The sequence below is a fragment of the Tachypleus tridentatus genome, chromosome 1, assembly GCF_004210375.1.
Source record: "Tachypleus tridentatus isolate NWPU-2018 chromosome 1, ASM421037v1, whole genome shotgun sequence".
Taxonomy (NCBI): Eukaryota; Metazoa; Arthropoda; class Merostomata; order Xiphosura; family Limulidae; genus Tachypleus; species Tachypleus tridentatus.
Genome location: NC_134825.1, coordinates 143,346,910 through 143,367,326, shown reverse-complemented (window position 1 = coordinate 143,367,326; position 20,417 = coordinate 143,346,910). Strand labels below are relative to the sequence as shown.

Sequence of the window (20,417 nt, the reverse complement as noted above, 5' to 3'; positions counted from 1 at the left end):
CTAGTCTTACACTGCTAAATTAGGGACGGCTAGCACAGATAGCCCTCGAGTAGCTTTGTGCGAAATTCCAAAAAACAAAAACAAAACAAAACTAAATTATTGAGGATACTCAGGTGTAGGAATTAAGAATATAGTGTACGTATGTAAACGCTTATGTACCTTTCCTACTGTTTTGCAGGCTGAAATTTTTTAAACACTCTCCTCACGCCTATTAATGTAACCAATGCGACACCTCAAGAGACAGTATATATTATTGGTTAATTATATTGGTATACTATAAACTATAAGCTATAACTCATTAACGCTTATTAATCGGGCACTTCAGATGTTTAATCAGAAACAGTTACAAATTTCGAACATTACAAACCATGTGACTACAGAGGATTCAACTTGGACAAAGTGCTTTTACAAAATGTCTGGCAAGTGTAAGACTAGAAGGAAGGCAGCTGGTCATCACCACCCACCGCCAATTCTTGAGCTACTCATTTACCAACGAATAATGGGATTGACCGTCACATAATAACGCCCTCATGGCTGAAATGGCGAGCATGTTTGGTGAGACGGGAATTCGAACCCGCGACCCTCAGATTACGAGTCGAACGCTATAACCCACCTGGCCATGCCGGGCAAATTGAGATGAAAGCATAAAATAATAGCCCTTGAACAGACATTTTTAAATATAATTTTAACAATATTTTTGAACTACTCTCTCGCGAAGGAATCAATTTTATTCAAGATAAATGGTGAAAACTATAGTTCTCAAATTCCAGATATAAATATCAAAGCAAATCTTAACATCAAATCTAACACATAAAAGAAAAAAAAACATTTACTCAATGAAAATGGGACAAAAAGTCACTAGTCATCAGATTATTAAGCCGTTTAATATAACTTTATCATTTCAAGAAAAAAATATAAAGAAAATTAGAAATTAGTAAATGAAAAGTCAACAAAACTTTTCGTTTGTGCGCATTTTTATTTTTCAATTAATTTTTTCTTCTCTTCTTTGCTGTGGAGAGCAGTCCTCTTCCATAACTGTTTGTAGGCAGCGAAAGATGATAAAGTATATTATGTTTTTGAATAAATTATTCCGTAACGATGGAATTTATAAATAAAATGTTCTATGTTTTGTCAACTTGTTTCCATTTTCATTATTAAACTTCGGCTTTCCCATCACGAATCCAATTTTAAGTGTCAGATATTTCACATGCACAACTGAATGAAATGTTAACATTTTCCTTTACAAATGTTTGGTACAAAACTTACGTAATTAAATTACATATACGGAAATTTCTTTTTTTATGATATATTCCACACTGGAAATTATTGTTTTTGTTGTAAATAACACTATCCAGGAATGAATGTTTATAATTTTGCTGATGTGCACTTTGATTTACAACAATAATCAATTTAAAAACTTAGGAAAGGCGAATGAGAGGGCGCTAGTATAGCACAAATAGGTTAAAGGAGACGAATTATTAATAATGGCATCTGTTGGTGCGAAAAGTGTTAAGTTTTACCGGAATGTTCCTGGATTTTATTCTCTTATTACTAGGTATGTCTTGATGTACTAAATACAATAAATATTATTTATTAGATGGATAATTGTAATATAATTTTAAATAGTTGATTAGTTAAATAAATAAATTCAATAAATATATATTTATATATCGTAGTCAGTGTAGTCTGTTGGATCGCAGTTAAACTTTTAATGTGACTGAAATTGTAGTTAAAAACAGTGAAAGATGAAGGTGACTGAAGATGCTTTTGTTTCAAAAAGTTTAATATGGATTAACTACTTTTTAGTTTTCAAAGTGATACACAGTTTCGATTTAGTTAACTTGAAAGTTAGACTTTAGAAATTTAGAGCAAGAAACATGAAATATCAAGTGGCTTTTTAGTTTCTGACAAACTGGTAAAATATATAAAAATGACATGCTTTACTTAATTTTTTGTATTATAAATTAGACTTGTTTAAGGTATACATGATAAATGTCATTATATGGGTGCAATTTTAAAGTAGTGAGGTGTTTTGAGTGTTCTTCTTGTGGAAATGATTACAATATAATTGCTGTACAATTATTATAATGTTATTGAGGAAATTAGGAATGGAAAGGTATAGGGAACACTCGTTTATAGTGGGAGAGAAACAATTAAAAAGAGAAGGAATTTGTGTTAAAAGAGATGATAGGAATGTTGTAATATTTGAGAACAAATTGCTAACAAATATCAAGGGTTTGGATGATTTTTGTTACTTTTTCAGGATTGTAAGTTGTAAGCAGAATAAGTATGACTTTGAATTTGAAAGATATAAAAGGAAACTCTTAAGGTGACTAAATTAGCTATTACCATTTTACATATAGCTTTTGAAATCATGTTTTTATGACCTTGAACAACTCATAAATGAGGTAAGTGGCAACAGTAGTTCAAGAGAAAGCAGGAAAAGTTGTTTTCATCTACTTGAATAAGAATGCAGTGTAGGTATATACCATTTTATATATTCAATAAGAATTTAAATTATTTTGCCTCATGTTGTTATTGAAAAAGCAATCATGTGACAAATGGTACATGACCTTACAATGATCACTAAATAAAATCTAAAATATTTCTAAGGAAGTCACAATACAAGCAAAAACTTCAAAATATTCCAGCTTTGGAGAATTGGGTGATATAAAGAATAATTACTGTTTCACTTACTGAACATCATGATTTTGGCTATAGTATAAAGTGGTATGTTTGTTTTCCAGTGGATTCTATTTGTGAAATGTCATGCTTCTTGAAATATTAATGTATTCAGAAACAACATATTTTTTGAGTGTATAAGTGGGACTAACAATTTTTTATTACATTTGGAAATATAATCTAAGTGCTGGAGTTAACCATTTAGTTGTTAAAAGATAAAGTTGAAAGGGAAATCTGAAAAAAAATAATTTGGTACAATGGTAGAAAAACCTTAAATAATATTTTAGTTAATTAGTAAGACTAAGAAGTTATACAGGTTCACTTATCTGAGCTGTTTAACTCAAAAGTTAAAGTTTCAAGTGTTACAATAAGACTTTGATGCAGTAGCTTATGTGTAATAAGAGATATGACTAATTTTAAAATTTTATGCAAAATATGAGTCATAATCTTAGTAATACTACTAACATAAATAACATGACAAATACCAATTTAGATAGTTATGGAAATCACAGTGACTGATAATTTTGTCTTTGAGAGTATATGTATGTATTATTACTGATATTAGTTTAAATTAGTTGCTAAAGTTGTTACTGTGAGAAGGCTTTAAAGTTAAAAAGATTGATTTATTATTACTTATTAATTAATTTTTTTTAGGGTTGTTAAGATATTAAAAAATAAATTACAGACAGTTTAGAAGTAGAAACTTTTATGATGCATAAAATTGGCTAACATTAGTGCCAGTTCTTTGGGCTGAGAGCTACAGGTAATGGTAAAATTGCAGTAGATTGTTAACACTGATGTTGATCTTGAGTGATTAATTATGTAATCAGAAATTAGTCTATAAGCCTGAGAAGTTTAACTCTTGAAATTTGGACATTACTGTATTAGTCTTCGCCTCAGGTGATAAAAGTTGTACAAGACATGCATGAGTACCAAAGAACTGTGAAAAAATGAAGCAGACTATAAAGTTCTTTGTATAGAGAAATGTCTCTAAACAAGTAATCAGTTCTCATATTCAAATTGAGAAAGGTAAAAAATAATTTCTTTTCAAGCTTCTGAAAATATCAAGCCACAATAGATCTGCAGGTTGACATCCACATTTGTGCCCATAACTATGAAAGTCTGCTTGATGATAACGTTTTTTGGATGCAAAGTGGTACAAATTTTGTGGCAGCCATTCTTGTTGGTAGTTGATAAACAGCCCTTGATTAAATACTGTCTCCAACTAAAAATCCTACATTGACATTGTGATTTCTGGTCTGCTTCTGCCTTGTTTCTTTACTAGAATGATATTTTGTTCTGTACTGATTGCCTACAGAGGGGAAAGAATTATTGGCAAGGACATTTTATGAAGGTCAATTAGGTTTACTCTACCTAACATGGTTGAAAACATAGTGAGGGTTAGCAGTTATCTAAAGTTTCTGTATGTTAAGCTTTCTATTCAACTCAATTACTTATAAATGTAATTTGAAGCTTTTTAGTCACAAAAAACAGTGAAATCAAAATGGGTTGAATAACTTAGTATTGTGTAATTTAATTCCCAGCTCATCTCAGATAAGACATAAACATTGGTAATAGATAAAAATTCAATAGTTTTAATTTAAAATAAACAAACCATAGCAGCTGCATTAATGAATACTAGTGGGAGTAGCACCATAAAATGCCAGTATAAAGAAATTAATAAGGATAAAGGAGCAAGTGGAGGTGAAATTAGTGACTGTTATTATATTGGTTTGGAGATATAGACAAGTAATAAGAAAAGATTTTGAAAAAATAAGGAAGTAGGAATGGTAATGCCAAAAAGTACAGAAACAAGGAAGGATTGAACCCAAAAATCCCAACGTAAGTAGCTAAACCGTTTAAACAAGAAAACTTGTGTCAACAACTAAGTATTAAATTCCTTTCATTTTCATTTATTCTGGTTTGAATAAATACATTTAAATGGAATAATGCTATAGTCTTAAGATGATTAATTTCCATAAGCTTGTAACATTTGACTCATGGCTATTTTATGTAGGGATTTTTATATGGTTTTGTGTATTCATCCCTATCTTGTTTTTGTCATTCCTTCATCACCTTTATTTTTTTTAAACAACACTAATGAATATCTTACAATGAATGGCAGTCTGTGCTCTGTGAAGAAAGCAGCTTTTAGTCCTTCACGATGAATTATCTCGATGGACACTGTGTTGAAATTAGTGAAGCACTGTGCTGTTTCTGCACTTGCCAAGTTAAAACACGTCCATTACCATTAAAACTTGTGTACTTGATAATGGTTGTACCAGTTATTGGAGTGTCACACTGCTAAAAATAAATCTTACTGTACAAGCTGTAACTTGTAATAAAATAAAGGCTGTTATTAATGGTTTAATTTGTTACTGTTTTTAAAGAAAACCTAGTTCGATCAGAAATGGAGATTTAATTTAAAAAAGTGTAGGTGTTAAATAGGTATATAATAGTGATTTTATTTTTCAGTGATAATGTTTTCCTTTCTGCACTGTTATGAGCTATTACCTCACATGCAGCTGTCGTAGAATTTTCTGTGCATGCCCAGCGGTAAGTCTTCAGAAATTTGTTCATAGGCATTTTCTTCAACTGACGTAATGGCAACTTGCAGCATTTGATTTGTTTGTGAACCTGACATTCAGTTGTTATACCTTTAGCCCACTGAGTAAAGCATGTGCACTTCCGTGTCTGAAATTTCACTCTATGGGAGGTACTTTCAATATCTTAGATAATTTAGCCTTCACCTTCACAACCTTATTAAGTTGTGATTAATTATAATGTACCAAGTTAATTGATGATATTCATGCTTATATGCATCAAGTGATTGGTTCCCTTCTTCCTGTTTCTTCTTCATTTTAGTCTTTGTCTTCTTTCTGTGTAGAGCTTGTGGATGGTTTAGGGCAACTCTTCTACCTGTGATGATTTGTTTGGGCTCTTCTTTCCTTGATGAGGAACAGATACTTACTCCTTTTATGTTTGCTGTGCTCATACATTATCTGATATTTTGTTTATACTTAATATCTGTTTGCTTAATTTATTTCATGTGCCTCCTTCTCTCGTAACTTTGCATTATTCTACACTTTTCTTGTTTCTCCTCTGTGGCCATTTTATATATCACCTTCGTTCTTTTGTATTTTTCTCTTTGGGGTACTCCTTTTTCTAATTTTTCATTTGCACTATGTGTTTGTCTCTTTTAATCTGCTTTTTTCTTTATTCATTTTTTCATTACAATCATAATAGTTTTGGTGGAGACACCTATTTTATTTATTTGTCATTTTGGTTTTCATTTATTCTTTCTCTGTCTTTATTTTGACGTGGTTTTTCTTGTGTTTTGGGGATTTTCTCACTCATATGTCCACATCTCTTCATATATATGGCATTTTCTCTTGTTAATTTTCTTACAGGTCTGATCTTTTGGGATGTTTCCAACTTCTTGGAATACTGGTTAAGACTGTTTGCCTACAATTTTCTATTGTTTTCTTAGTTTTTTTGACTTCCTGATCCACAGATACCTCTGTCTGTGCACACTTCTTTTAAAGTCGCATCAAAGTACTCCTGTCCTTATTCTCTCATTTCTATTCATCACTTTTTGGTATCTCTAATGGTTAGCTATTGTGATTTTCAGCAGTGACTCTTTTTGGAATTGATCCTAGCCTGTGGTCTTGTCAGTTCATACCTTTCATTTAACCCTTTTTTCAACCAATAACCCTGAGGCTTTGCATGTCATTTCTTTTGTCTTTCATATTCAACCTCTTTTTTCTCATTGTCCACTTTCCTAAATCATTCTCACTGACATTTTTGAATGTAATGCCCTCTGTGTTTGGCAGTGGGAGCTGTACGACCTAGACCTGCTTTCTATTCTACTTGAAATTTTTATTCGTATCTTTTTTGTTATCCCCACTAAGTTGTGTTTTCAGCACCCTGTCATTGATTTGTAGACACTATCATTTTCTCGTTGTTCCTTTATTCTGAATTCATAATTTTCTCAATCTGTATTAGACCATTTTTCTCATCTGTGTTTAACCAAGGGAGACATTTAATCTCTGAAACAATATCTTATCTTAGTACACAAAATAGATTTTTTCATCTTAAGTTTGTACATTCTGCTAAAGATATTTGCAAGCCACCATCTTTGTGAAACTCCTACCTAATCTCACTAGAAAATGTGTGAATTTGCATCATTGCATAATGACATTACCGTGCAGCAGAACCTTCTGCCAATCAGAGTGCAATGCACTTCCATTTGGAATGACTCCTACATTTGTATGCATGAATATTTATTTTTCCTTATCGCTGTCAACTGCTAACATGTTTCTAAAGTTGGTGTGAGTGAACACTCTCCTCACACAAAAGAGATTAATACCATTTCTGCTGGCAGACATGACAACCACCTTCCACTGCTTGTGTATATGGGTATATTATGCATCTAGGACTCTCTGTTCCCATCCATTGTACTATTGTACTTCTTTGGCAATGAATCTAGTTCATAATGTTCTTCATTTTTCTTTGCTAATAAAGTTTTAAACTTTTTGTTCCAATGTAATTTTACATTTAGTAATATATTTCTGTGCAGTTATCCTTGACTTTTCCCACTCCATTCAGTCTTCACTCATTTCTTTAGATAGAGCTTAATGCAGTAAATACATTTTTTTTCTTCTCATATATGAAAATTCTTTTTTGCCAACCACAATATTCGCCATCTTTTCTTGTCCTCTGAAGTTGGCATTTCACTTTGTTTCTGATATTGCAGTCCAATTTTATAAATTTTGGCCTTATTTTTTTACACCTCATTAAAATGCTAGTTATTGAAGGCATTTTTTTTAAATTTCAATCTTTTTCTTGCAACACATTTTGTATATTTTTTTAATTGTGTTAAATATTCATTGTTTTAAAATTGTTTTAAACATTGTGCTTTACAGTATTTGGGAAGCATTTCAAGCCTGCAGCAATTTGTCAGTGAATCTAACCAACATCATGTAAAGCTTCTATGCATACTTTCTTCTCTATTGACAATTTATCTATGTTTTTTGGACTGTGGCATGACAATAACACTTAATATATAGTGTTGAAATTTACACTTTATGTGTAACGTCACTGAAGAAGTAGTCCCATAAAATGGAAAGAATGACAAAATATTCTCTTGTCCTAAGACTTTTGCCACAGTATTCTAGATGACAGACTGAATTAGGAAAGCTAGATGTGAGAAGTATCTGTTGGAAGTACATTTTCATTGTTGGGAAATGTTGTCTTTTTTCAGTTTTGTAGCATTTGTGTTTTATATTTTCTTTTAGTGTGTGCTGTAGGCACCAAAATATGGTAAAACTTAGTCATATTAGTTATTTTGAAGGTATTAGACATGTACAATAATTTTAGACTTCTGGAAATACATTTTCATTTACCATATACTATCTGTTCATAAATGTACAGTTTTTACTTTTTTCAATTATTCTGTTCTTTTACTGTATATATATATAGGGGTATTAGTACCAATCAAGCAGATAAGGCAAATGAAGGATGGTGGAGCAAATTGCTTCATGTACGAACTATTGATCCAGGAAAGGATTCCCACTCTAGACTGTTGTCTGATTTGGAATTAGTGTATGAACTTCAGAGTAAGTTATTGAATATCTAATCATATTAAAATATTAATAATATATATCACCTGAAAGATTTAACAAAAAAATGTTAAGTTTCATTTGAAGTTTTCCTAAAATTTTAGTGCATTTTAATAAGGTATGATAAAATTTTATAAACCTTTTTTATAATTGTACAATTTGGTTGTGACTACTGCTAGTCATGCAAAATCAAAAAATAATTCTATGATATGGTTACAAAACTGTTAAGCTATCAAGTCAAAATGGTTATTTTTTAATTTCATGGTAAAAGTAGTCAAGAATTGTGAATAAAAATGGCTGTACTAATAAAAATGAAGAATCTTAATTATGTGTGATAATTTTTATTCAAACTTCCATCATCTGCTAGATATCATAATCATTTGTTTTTGTATGGTCAAAAATATTAAGGATTAAGTACGTACAAGTCAATGTCTGGAAGGTCAGTAGAAAAATATCTTTCATGCCTTAAGAATTAGAGAATTGAATTTTATTTATAATTATGAAATATCATGAGAAAATGGTCTTCCATTAGGGCCTGGGGGTTAAGCCTCCTCTAGCCCCTACTTGAATATACTACTACAAGTTTCTACATGAAACCTTGGTTTTAAATCAGAAACTTGTAGTCTAACACTGTCAAGAATTGTGTGTTCACTATGTGTTCATTGACTTGGTACTCAGACACCTGTTGGCCAGTGTATTGTTTTGTAATATATTGTGCACTGTTACTGTACTATAGTTTTGTTGTTGAGTGATCAAAGAAAAATGATCAGTAATTTTTATTGAACTTTAATTTTTAAATACAAGTTTTGTAGTGATCTTGTTCTCCTGTTATTGGCATTTTACAGTATCATCAGATTTAAACTTTATCCTCTTTTGTCCCAGTCCTGCAATTACTTTGCCTTCAGTTGTCTTGACCTAATATCTTCTTGTCTCAGACAAGTGGACACCCCTAAAATAATTAGTAAGCTTCTATCTTTTATATGACAATCTTACATTGTGTAAAAGTGATAGTTAAATTATAGGATACTTGTAATTAATATTTGTTATTATATGAATATAAAAGGTGAGAATGGAATACCTATTTAAGTAATGTTGATTTAGTAGCACATGACAGTCTGTATCAGTGTTTCTTTCTTTAATGTTTTTACAACAAAAACTGTTGATTTTTCATTCACTGTGATTTGCAGAAGATATAGACTTGCACTGTATGTAGGTTTGAACACCTGTTATTTAAAGGAATGTTTTTGAGCATTGATACAGCTTTAAGACAGATACAGCTGAGTTTAGTAATACAGTAGGCTAGTAATCTTATTGTTTAGCTTTACTTGTACATTATACAATATTTTATTGAAGATTATTACTGTTTCACACAGCTAAATGTTAAAATTTGACACCCAGATGTTCAACAGAAAGTTTGAGGAATAGCTATTTTGGATAGCTGTTGTCTGACTGGTTACAATTTTCAGGACTATAGATGCTTACTAGTGTACAAGTAAATGCAAGATTGTTAAATAATACTTTATGATGTTTCATTGCTGATGGATATGAAATATGAAACATCAGACTGACTATTTTATTTTACTAAATTGGTTGAGAGAAATATTAAAGACTGTTATTTTCCAGTTTTGTTCAATTAACAGGGGTTCAAATAAAAAAAAAACAGTTTTCATTTATAAACTATATGAATTAATTTGTAATATAATGAAAAAACACATTTGCATAAAATGAAGTTATATTCTCAAAAGGAATTTAGCATTGTGTGTAAATGAAGCCACTTACAGGCAGTAATGTTGTACATGAACTTGTGCAGTTTATTGTAATTTGAACAATTTATTAAAAGCAAGGAAGCCAAAACAAATTTTTTTTTGCAATTTGCTTATATTGGTATTTGAAAGTATTCAGTGTTAATTTTTACAATTTAGTTTGCATATGCACTGGTGGACCACTTATTTGAAGCCCTGTCTATTAATTAATTCAAGGTTTCAAATGATCACAGTATGTTTTACAAGTTTATTGAAAAAAAATAATTCTCCTTTTAATAGTTCATGACATCAAGCCAGATTCCACTGAACTTTACTTGAAAGGCTAGTAAGTATATTACAAGTTTTAGTGTGTTGTATGATAAAATTTTTATACTGTTTGAATCTAATGAGACAAGTATATGAATTCTGTTATGGCAAAAGGAAAGTGTTAAAGTGGAAATTAAAATTAGATGTAGCTGTAATTAGTGAAGCAAACAGTAAGTGTATTACTGTACTATACAACTGTGTTAAATCTTTCAGTGTGGGCTCAGTATAGTATACATGAGTTCAAATACACACTTTGCATATGTGAAGTATTTATTACTTTTTGAGACAGTAGGTATATCTTCACAAAATTTGGTAGACTTTTAGTAAATATTGCAAGTGTTGTGTACACAAAAAATGAGGTTTTTTAATGAAGTATGTTTACTAAACATTTATTTGTGAAAAAATGTTATACAAGATTCTTTCTACACACTTACATGTATTAATTATCTATACTATAACCATTGTTACAGCAAGTGTATCTTCACAATATTTGGTACACTTTTAGTAAATATTACAAGCTTTTTTTTCATATGCAAAAGATCAGATTTTTTAATATTTTTACAAAAGATTTGTTTGAAAATAGTCTCTCTTGTTACTAGTCTGAGTGCAAAGTAATTTTGTTATGATTAAAACTATTCTTCATCCCAGTAATCTCAAATTATTTGCATAATTTCTGAAACCTAAATACATTTCAAATATTTATTTTCAGTAAGACTTTATTTTCTGTACTCTGTGTGGGGTCTGTTACTTGACTAACCTCATAATCATAAAAAAAAGAAATATATATAAATTATGCTTTTTTTGTGCTAGAATGATTACATATTATGACAGGAAAATACAAATGTTTAGTCTGAGTAGCTTAAGTTTCATAACACTATATATACTTATTTTTTATTATATTGACCTTCCAGTCATGGCTAGCTAACATTGCATAACTTGCATTGACGAGGTGTGTGTGCACTCATGTTAAGTATCCAATACTATAAAACTGACTTTTAGTTTTCCCTGTCTTGGCTGTGTTTTAGTGGACTAGTATATTGTAATATACACTCATATTTCAATTATTATACATTATATATGTATATAAATTATTACTATTTAAAATAACTTACTAAACTTCTTTTTCTTAAAATATAGAAAAATAAATCAAGACATAAAGCAAACAGTTATCGTGATGACGAGAGAAACCCACTTGTAGAGAAAATTATATATTTAAAAATGGCTGGTATGGGTGGAGAAGGCAGGAACAGATGAGCAAACAATGTTTCGACCTTCTCTGGTTATCGTCAGGTTCACAAAGAAAGAAAGGGTTACCGATTGGTAGCTGACCACAGGTTTGAAGGCAGTTGTTAATGCAAAATTAAAGAAGCCTTACTTATACAACAACTCAAGCAATGCAAAGTAACACCTTTATACCTATATTAATAAATATCCAACATCAAAGCAGTTCTCTACATTCAATTACACAACTGCCTTCAAACATTTGGTCAGCTACCAGTCAGTAACCCTTTCTTTCTTTGTGAACCTGATGATGACTGAAGAAGGTTGAAATGTTGTTCGGTCCTCTATTAGTGCCTTCTCTACCCATACCAGCCATTTTTAAATATATAATTTTCAAACAATTATTTATCTCTTCTTGCTCTGATTTTTGAACTTGGTAACTGCTGAATGTAGGTTCTAAACTTTTTAATATTTTGATCATGGAGAATATCAAACAAAATTTTTTTAGGTTTTATAAATTTCAGTAGATGTAATTTAATAACAAGAAATTATTAATATTGTAGTTAGTTCATGTAAGAACATCAGAATTCAGCTTCATGAATGTATGTTTAACAAAATGCACCTATATTCAGTTCTATGTCTGTTTGTTGAACAGTTTTCCAATTAATTTTAACATCCAGTAAAATGACTGGTTAGCTTTTCATAACTTATTGGAATTTCTTTTATGTTCAAATGTTAGCGTTTATTATCTGAAAAGTATCGTACATTTTTACTGACAGTGAGCAATGGGCTCATCTTGTACAAGAAAAGATTAAAGATACTTCATTAGTAGGAAGTTGGAAAGTTCTAGTTGGTGATGAAGACCAAGTTGGTGAGTGAATATAAATCTTTGAGTCATAGTTCGATTTGTTGAGGTAAGTTAGCTTGTATCTTTGATGTAATAGCAGAATCTTTGGAATGAAGGGGTATTTCTCTGGAGTAGTAATATTTTTTTTTACTCTTTCACATCAGTAACATAATGACAAGTACCCTGGTTAACAAACTATATGATGTCTTAATACTTCATAGTGTGGAAAAACAGCTTAAATTAGTGTCACTCTTATTAAATATCAAAATGTTACTTGTATTAGTATGCTGTTATTGGTTAAACTTTCTATAAACAAAATTATTTTCAATAATCCCTTGAAATTACAGAAAGAAAAATGTAGGATTTTACTAGAAAATGAAGCTAAACATCTCTTATTGTCTGTAGAAATGGGAATTTTTAGTGACAAGAGTATCTTGTGTTAAGTTTTATATAGTTCAGAGAAAGTTTTATACTGTAATTTTGTTGCTTCAGGAACAAAATACCATGTTTGAGGTACAAAAAAAAGAATTTTTGGAGATTTTTACATGTTATTAAGATAGTAAAAAAGTAAAGTCTAAATACATGTTCTGTTTAGTGATTATAGGAGATATTTTAACCACATGATAAAACATTCATTAAACTTTTATTGTAAGTGTCCTAAAATTTTGAAGGAGATAATTTAAGAGAACCATTAGGACAATCCAATTCTGTTCTTACTCTTACATGTTTTTTTTAATTTATTAGAGCATAATCTACATCACTGTCAGAGTACACTTGTTAAGTTTGAAGTTCTATAAATTGATAGTATGAATGAAGGTTGTAGTAGTTCACATTTTCCAGTTATTATAGTAAATTATAAAGTTTAGTAGCTTCTTGACCTTAACTGCTTGTGTTATTTTTGAGAAGAATCCATCCTCCACACACCTCACCATATTACTCAGATTAAGTATATGAGCTATTTTATAAGTTGTACCTAACTAACTGTCTGTCAGTATAAAATAGCTGATAATGTAGATGTCCAGCAGCAGGTCAGTGTTTCAATCAAGGAAGCTCATTGTGTGTACAGAACTTCATAGTAGAATTAATATTTATTATTGTTTTTAATAATCGCAGCATAGCCAACCTTTCATCTGTTCACCAGCATTGATGACCCAAAACACACTGTGTATCAGTTAAAAACATTCACTCAGCTGACAGTATTAAAAGTGTTTTCTGTTGTGAGCTATAAAGCAACTAGGTCATCAGGAAATGGTGATGCAGTAGTATCCACTCCTCCTGTATTGCAGTAATGGGTTTGTCATTCATATGATGCAGCAACATTCATTTCTTATTTTTGCAAAGGCAAATAAATTGTTAAATTCTTAAAAAAAAACAAAAAACAAGTACTAGGAGTTATTTTGAAGTGCTAACTACTCCAGCACTTCATTCCATCAAAAGTCAGTAAATATTGTGCAGGTTTGTTGCCATTGTTCTCATTGTGTGTCAAAGACCTTCAAACTTGTAAGAAAGTTCTTTAGCTGCTATAAAAGGTGTAGCTTCTGTTTGTTGTTTTAAGATCTCTGCTAAAAATTGAAGTAGGTGTGTTTTAAATGCAAAAGCTCAAAATTCATCCAGTTTATTGAGCCTGTGAACAGTTATTTGACAAGATGGAAATGGATATAGTTACCTTGTTTGATTCTGAAAAATAATTTCTCACCATATAATGATGTATAAATAGTCATAAAATGATTCACTGACAAAAGTTAAAAGAAAGAGCTGAAAGCCAATACCCAAGATTAGTACAGTATGATTTATAATATCTAATACATTAATTTTATCATGAGAAGGTTCTTAGCAATGAGTTGCTTAATGAACACAAGATGAATATATTTTACAATCCTGTAGTTTATTCTGTAGAGGTTAATAGGTCTTCGCACTAGTGATGTTATTTCTTCTCTTTGTGAGAGTGAATATGTATCTTCATTATTATCATTAAATTTTTGTAGGGGAATGACTGGTATTCTTTTCAGTGTTATATTTATTTCACAATATGTCACTGTGCTTATTCACAATTAGTTTCTTTTTGGAGCTTTGTAAGAGTATATGCTTAAGTTATTATAATTTCTTTCTGGTGCTAATTATGGAAAGTCTTATTTAATGTTATATGCTTGAACTTTTACAGTTAATTACAGTCAAATCTCGTTAATATGGACTTAGTTACATGAAATACTGTTCACAACAAACAATACTATGAAAGCCATTGACAACATTGTTTTAAACAAAGTCACTTGCAACAAAAGCCTGTTTCCAGTGAACTGATTTTTGTAATAAAACAATAGGTTTTTCAAGTGTAAAGCAAACACATGTAGAGGACCATAAAAGGACTGACTACACAGATTAATGCTTTCTGTTGGCATGAGATGTAAGCATTTAAACTGTTGAAATGACAAGCCAAATGGAAACTCTCCATTAAAGCTACTGTAATAGGCAAATTAAAGAAGCAATGGTGTTTCAAGAATGTGAACTCTTTACCTGTTATGTATCAGGAAAGCATGAATGGATAACAATTTATTCAAAAATTGGATACAAAAGAAAAGATGTTCATATGTCAGAAAAGTCCTTATATTCATTGCCAATTGCTCCTTGGTATGGATTACTGTATGTGGTTAGGGGACCTCCCAGGGAAGGTTCTGTTCTTTCAGTTTACCTCCTCTGGAATCTAAACATCCACCCACATGTTTGCCATGCATGATGACTCATGAAGGGGAGGAGAGGATCCTGGTGGTTGAGGGGTCCAATCTTAACACACCACTTTGGCCTTGAATTCTTGTAGATGGGCAGCCTTGGGGTGCCCCTTCCCCCCTCACCAGGATCAATTGGCTGGTCCACTTGAGCTAGGGTCAACCAAGTATCAGTGGTGAGTATTCTCAGCAGGTGTTGTGGACATTGTATCTGATGCTGGTGTTTGGGTATAATGCTCACAAAACTCTGGTATTGCTGCAGTGTCTTTGTTGAGCATTGTGGCGCATCCTCTAGTAGGGCTCCATGGTGTGTGGGGTCAGTGGGCATTGAAAAATTCTTCTTTTAGTATGGATGCTCCAAATACAAACTTAAATAGTGGAAAAACAGTCCATTGGTAAGCGACCACGTCTTGAAGATTCAGAGCAGCAGTCTTCAACATCTATACCTCATTTTCTTATACTATATACTCTTTCAACCAAACCTTAATGGCAAATGTCTCCCTTTTGTATTCAGAAGGGACTAGAGGGACTTGCTGGCTCTTCAGAGTCAGTCAAAAAAGCTTTGCTCTGGTGACATATTAGTGGAAACATCCACATTTAAACACAGTGAACTCCTCTTATATTCAAAAGCAATTGAGGATGTACCTATTGAGGTTATGCCTTATGCTACTTTGAATTTGTTATGAGCAGTTATTGTTGAGAGGAATTTGAAGAACATCCATGAGTTGGAGATTCTCACTGGTTTCTCCACCCAGGAGTTTCTGCAGTGAGGCAAAGATGGAATTCTCATGCCGACCATTGTCTTCATTTTAACATTTACATCACTGCATACACCTGCCACCATCAAGGCAAGTTATCTTAATTGCAAGATATGGCCATACATTCCAAACCTTCCCAGATGTTTCCAGTGTCAGTGGTTTGGTCATTCGAAGACATGATACATTTTGTAGTTTCTTGATGTGTGCTCGTTGTGGTGACAAGGACCATGATGTGTATGAGTGTGAAATGTTCCCTCATTGCATCAATTGCAATGACTCTCACCTATTCTACTTTCATTCTTATCCTGAATGGTTGGAAGAAAAAGAGGTGCAGCATTTGAAGACAATTCAAAATGTTACTTACCCTGAGGCTTGAAAGTTGCTGTTCACCATTTCATCTTGGACGTATGCTGCTACACTTACTTCCACTACTACAGTGGGTGTGCAGACAGATCTCTTGGTGCCTCCAAAACCATATGAAAAGTCTTTTGACCTCAATGGTTAAAAAAGTTGATAAATCAATGTCAACACCCATCTGTGTTCCTAACATTCATTCCAGCAAACCCCAAAATCCACTTCCTGTGGTTCCAGGTATGGGCATTTCCTTGGGTACGTTTTCTCCTACCCCCCCAAGATGCAAAATGTGTATTTGTTTGCTTCCTCAGTCACTGGTATCCTCTTCCAACAACAAAGACCCATCCAATTGACCCAGGGCAGTATCCATGGATGTTGACAGACCTCCCTCAAATAAAGATAATAAAGAAAAAAAGATGTGGGTGTAAACAGAAGAGCTCTCCACCCAATTTGCCTACACATAATTAAAAATGACCACCTTGATACAATGGAACTGTTGAGGTTTATGTTCTAATCTGGATGACATCAAAACACTGATTGCTTTCTACCATCCTGTATGTCTTTTCTTACAGGAAACATTTCTGAAACCTGCTGATACAGTCACTTTTCAGCAGTTTTCTTTGTACAGAAATGACAAACTATGTGATGGACGAGTGCATAAAGGGGTGACACTGTTGGTTGATCAGCATATGCCCACCCTGTCTTTGCCACTTGACATACCCTTCAAGGCCATGGCCATCCATGTTTCCTTGGGTCATACCATCATTGTTTCTCTTTACCTATCATCTGGAGAGACTTATGATCAACCATACCTTGATGCTCTCATTGAACAATTGCCATCTCCCTTTTTAATCCTGGGGGATTACAATAACCCATGAGGCAGTGATAATTTTCCTATAATTTTGAGAGAGACTGGCCATGGTTGATGTCACCCGACTTGTGTGCCCTTGTGGAAGCTGGATCAAGCCAACTGGCCCTCATTCACTGCTCTTGCAGAGCTTGATTCTCCCATTGTCTGCAAGCCATCAATAGATGACTGCATGGCAGCAGTAAGTGACCGTATTATAAAGGCAGCTGCTCATTGTAGTCCTAAAACCTCAATATGTTTTCCACAATATCCTTATGTTTGGCAGAATCCTGCTTGCTACATGGCATGGAAGACTCAAAAATGTACCTGGGATACTTTTCGTAGGTATTTCACACTCTCGAACTATATTGCTTTCCAGCAGGCCTGAGTACATGCTCGGTGTTTAAGATGTCAAAGCCAGAAGGAATCCTGGATTAAGTTCACAACCAGCATATCTTCTATTACCAGTTCCAAAGTGACATGGGACAAGATTTGAAGGGTCAGTGTGCAATATCATTCTGTCCCCTTGTGGGACAGATGGCTAGGAAGTAGCTGATATACTAGGTGAAAGTTTTTGCCAGGTATCTAGCACTTCTGCTTCATCCTCCACTTTCTTAGTCATCAAGACTCTGGCAGAGAGATTTACCTCTTTCTTTTTGAGTTGATTGTCTCTTTGACTGTAATCTTCTCTTTACACTGGTGGATCTCAAACTGGCCCTTCATCGGTCTAGCAGTACAGTGGTTGGACCTGATGATGCACAGTGTGAGATGCTGCACTATCTGTCTCCTGCTTCTCTTGCTACTCATCTGATTGTTTTTAACTGAATCTGGCAGGAGCATGTTTTTCCTGATGCCAGGTGCCAGGCTGTTGTCCTACTTTTCTCTGAGCCTGGGAAGGATCCTAAGATTCCTTCAAACTACCATCTAATTGCATCAACGAGCTGTCTGTGGAAGACCATAGAGAGGACGGCTAATGCTCGTCTTGTTTGGTTCCTCGAATCAAACAACCTCCTCTCACCTACCCAGAGTGGGTTCCGATGACAGCACTCCACCATGGACCATGTGATTCAACTTGAAAAAGCTTTCCTCAAATGGCATCTTGTATCAATATTCTTTGACATTGAGAAGGCTTATGATACTATATGGAGGTAGGGCATTTTTGAGACCTTCATTTATATGGGTTATGTGGTCATTTGTCAATTTTTATTAAATATTTTTCAATGGACAGGTGATTCCAAGTTTGTGTGGGCTCACCACTTTTCTATTATTTTCTACAGGAACTTGGAGACCCTCAGGGCTGTGTCACACTTTTCAGAATTAAGATTAATACCATCACTGAACAACTCTCTCTTACTGTTGCAAATGGGCTCTGTGTCAATGACTTTCACATCTCATGTCAGTTGTTGTACATAAGGTATATTGAGTGGCAGCTACATACTGCCCTTAATCATTTACTAAAGTGGAACACAACAAACAGTTTTAATTTTTCTCTCTCTAAAACCGTTTGCATGCACTTTTGCTGCCAACAAGATTTTCACCTTGATCCTGAGCTCCGTATTGGTGAAGTTGTGCTACCTGTTGTCCCTGGACAGTTCTTGGGATTTATCTTTGACTGTAAGCTGACCTTTATACCACACATCAAGCAACTATGAGTCAAATGTACAAGAGCAATGAACATTCTCCGTGTCCTCTCTTCCACCACTTGGGGAGTGGATCGATGTTTTGTGCTTAAGATATATCGTGTTCTTAGTTGATCGAAATTAAACTATGGGTCACTGGTCTATGGCTCTGCCAGGACCTTAGCCTTGAAGATGCTGGATTTCATTCATCATCAGGGACTTCAGCTCTGCACTTCTCCAGTTCAGAGCTTACACACAGTGTCTCATGAACCTCTTCTACAGCTCTGCCTTTTGCAACCGTGTTTACTGTAAGCTTCGAAACTATGATCCTTACCACAGCATCCCACATGGGGTTGTTTTCCTTCCTTGGTGGGCCATGCTTTTTTAAAATAGATGACCTGCCATTGCTTCTTTAGGCCTTTGTATCCAGGTGCAGTTGGATGAATTGGGTTTGTTCTTGGATAACAGTACTGTATCTACTGGCCAGCTCATCCCACCATGGCTTATAACAATTTTCAAATGTAACACTTCTTTAAGTCATCTGAGAAAAGCAGATACTCTTGATTGGAAGTACTGTTGTTATTTGCTGAACATCTTTTGAACCATCCTTCCATTCTTTTTTTATATGGATGGTTTGAAAGCATATGACTGTTGGCTCTGCCATGTTTTGTTGTGGTTAAGTGATTGCACACAGAATTCCAGCTACAGTTTCTGTGTTCACTGCTGAACTATATGCCATTTCACTTGTCCTGGATGACATAGAAGCTAAGTAGTACTCAAATTTCGCTATTTATACTGACTCGCTTAATTCTATAATGGCCCTGGAATTGCTTCATTACTTTTCACCCTGTTTTTGCCAATGTTCAAAACTAACTGGACCATTTCTCTTTAACATCTACTTCTATCCAGTTTTTCTGGATGCCAGGCCAGAATACCATGTTGGTATTAGTGGGAATTGGCTTGTCAATACTGCAGCTAAATCTGTTTGCTCTGGCACTATCACTGCTGTGCCTGTTCCATACATGGAGTATGGTCCTATATTCATGGCTCAGCTCCGTGCTAGTTGGCAGCCAACTTGGAGTGATCAACGTGAAAACAAGCTTTTCCAAATAAAACCCTTTATTGGACTTTTGCTGTTTTACTTTCATAGAGATTGGAAAGAGGAAGTTGTTCTAAGTAGACTGTGCATTGATCACAGTTTTTTACTCATCATTTTCTTTTATCTGGGACTGATGCACCGAAGTGTTGTTTATGTGACACTCAGGTCACAATAAGCCACATTTTACTGTCTTATCATTGTTCGGCTCTCAACGACGGCAACATTTTACCTTAATTTATTTTTATGAATTTTCATAATTTTACTTTAATTTTAACTATTTGGTGCAGACAGCCTAGTTGCTTTGTGCCATAAAGCACCAAACCAAACCATTGCCCAGCTCACCCAACTATATGAAACCTAAAGTTGACAAAACTTGTTTTTTTTTCACTGAATACAACATCAAACTGCATTTAATGGATAAAGTGTAATCAGAAATTTCAAGAGCTTCTTCTGAAAATGGGTTGTACAGAAAATGCTGGTGTCTCTTGATTCTGGAGAAAACCTTTTAACAGTTAGTATCAGAGATGGGTGTGTTTTTATAAGGCATCATTTGCCAACATGCAAAATACCACTAGTCTCG

General features: G+C 33.4%; 1 protein-coding gene across 2 annotated transcripts in view; it reads left to right on the top strand.

Annotated features, from left to right (window-relative positions):
* Positions 1–1,440: 1,440 nt before the first annotated feature.
* The window catches only part of LOC143225921 (protein NipSnap-like), a 56,195-nt gene continuing 37,218 nt past the window's right edge, over positions 1,441–20,417 (top strand). For both annotated transcript variants that reach the window (XM_076456163.1, XM_076456172.1), the window contains exons 1-4: positions 1,441–1,555; positions 8,164–8,300; positions 10,346–10,391; positions 12,373–12,464. In XM_076456163.1, coding sequence (XP_076312278.1) covers positions 1,485–1,555; positions 8,164–8,300; positions 10,346–10,391; positions 12,373–12,464 — 346 coding nt within the window. In that variant the 5' untranslated portion in view covers positions 1,441–1,484. The remainder of the gene's footprint in view (positions 1,556–8,163; positions 8,301–10,345; positions 10,392–12,372; positions 12,465–20,417) is intronic.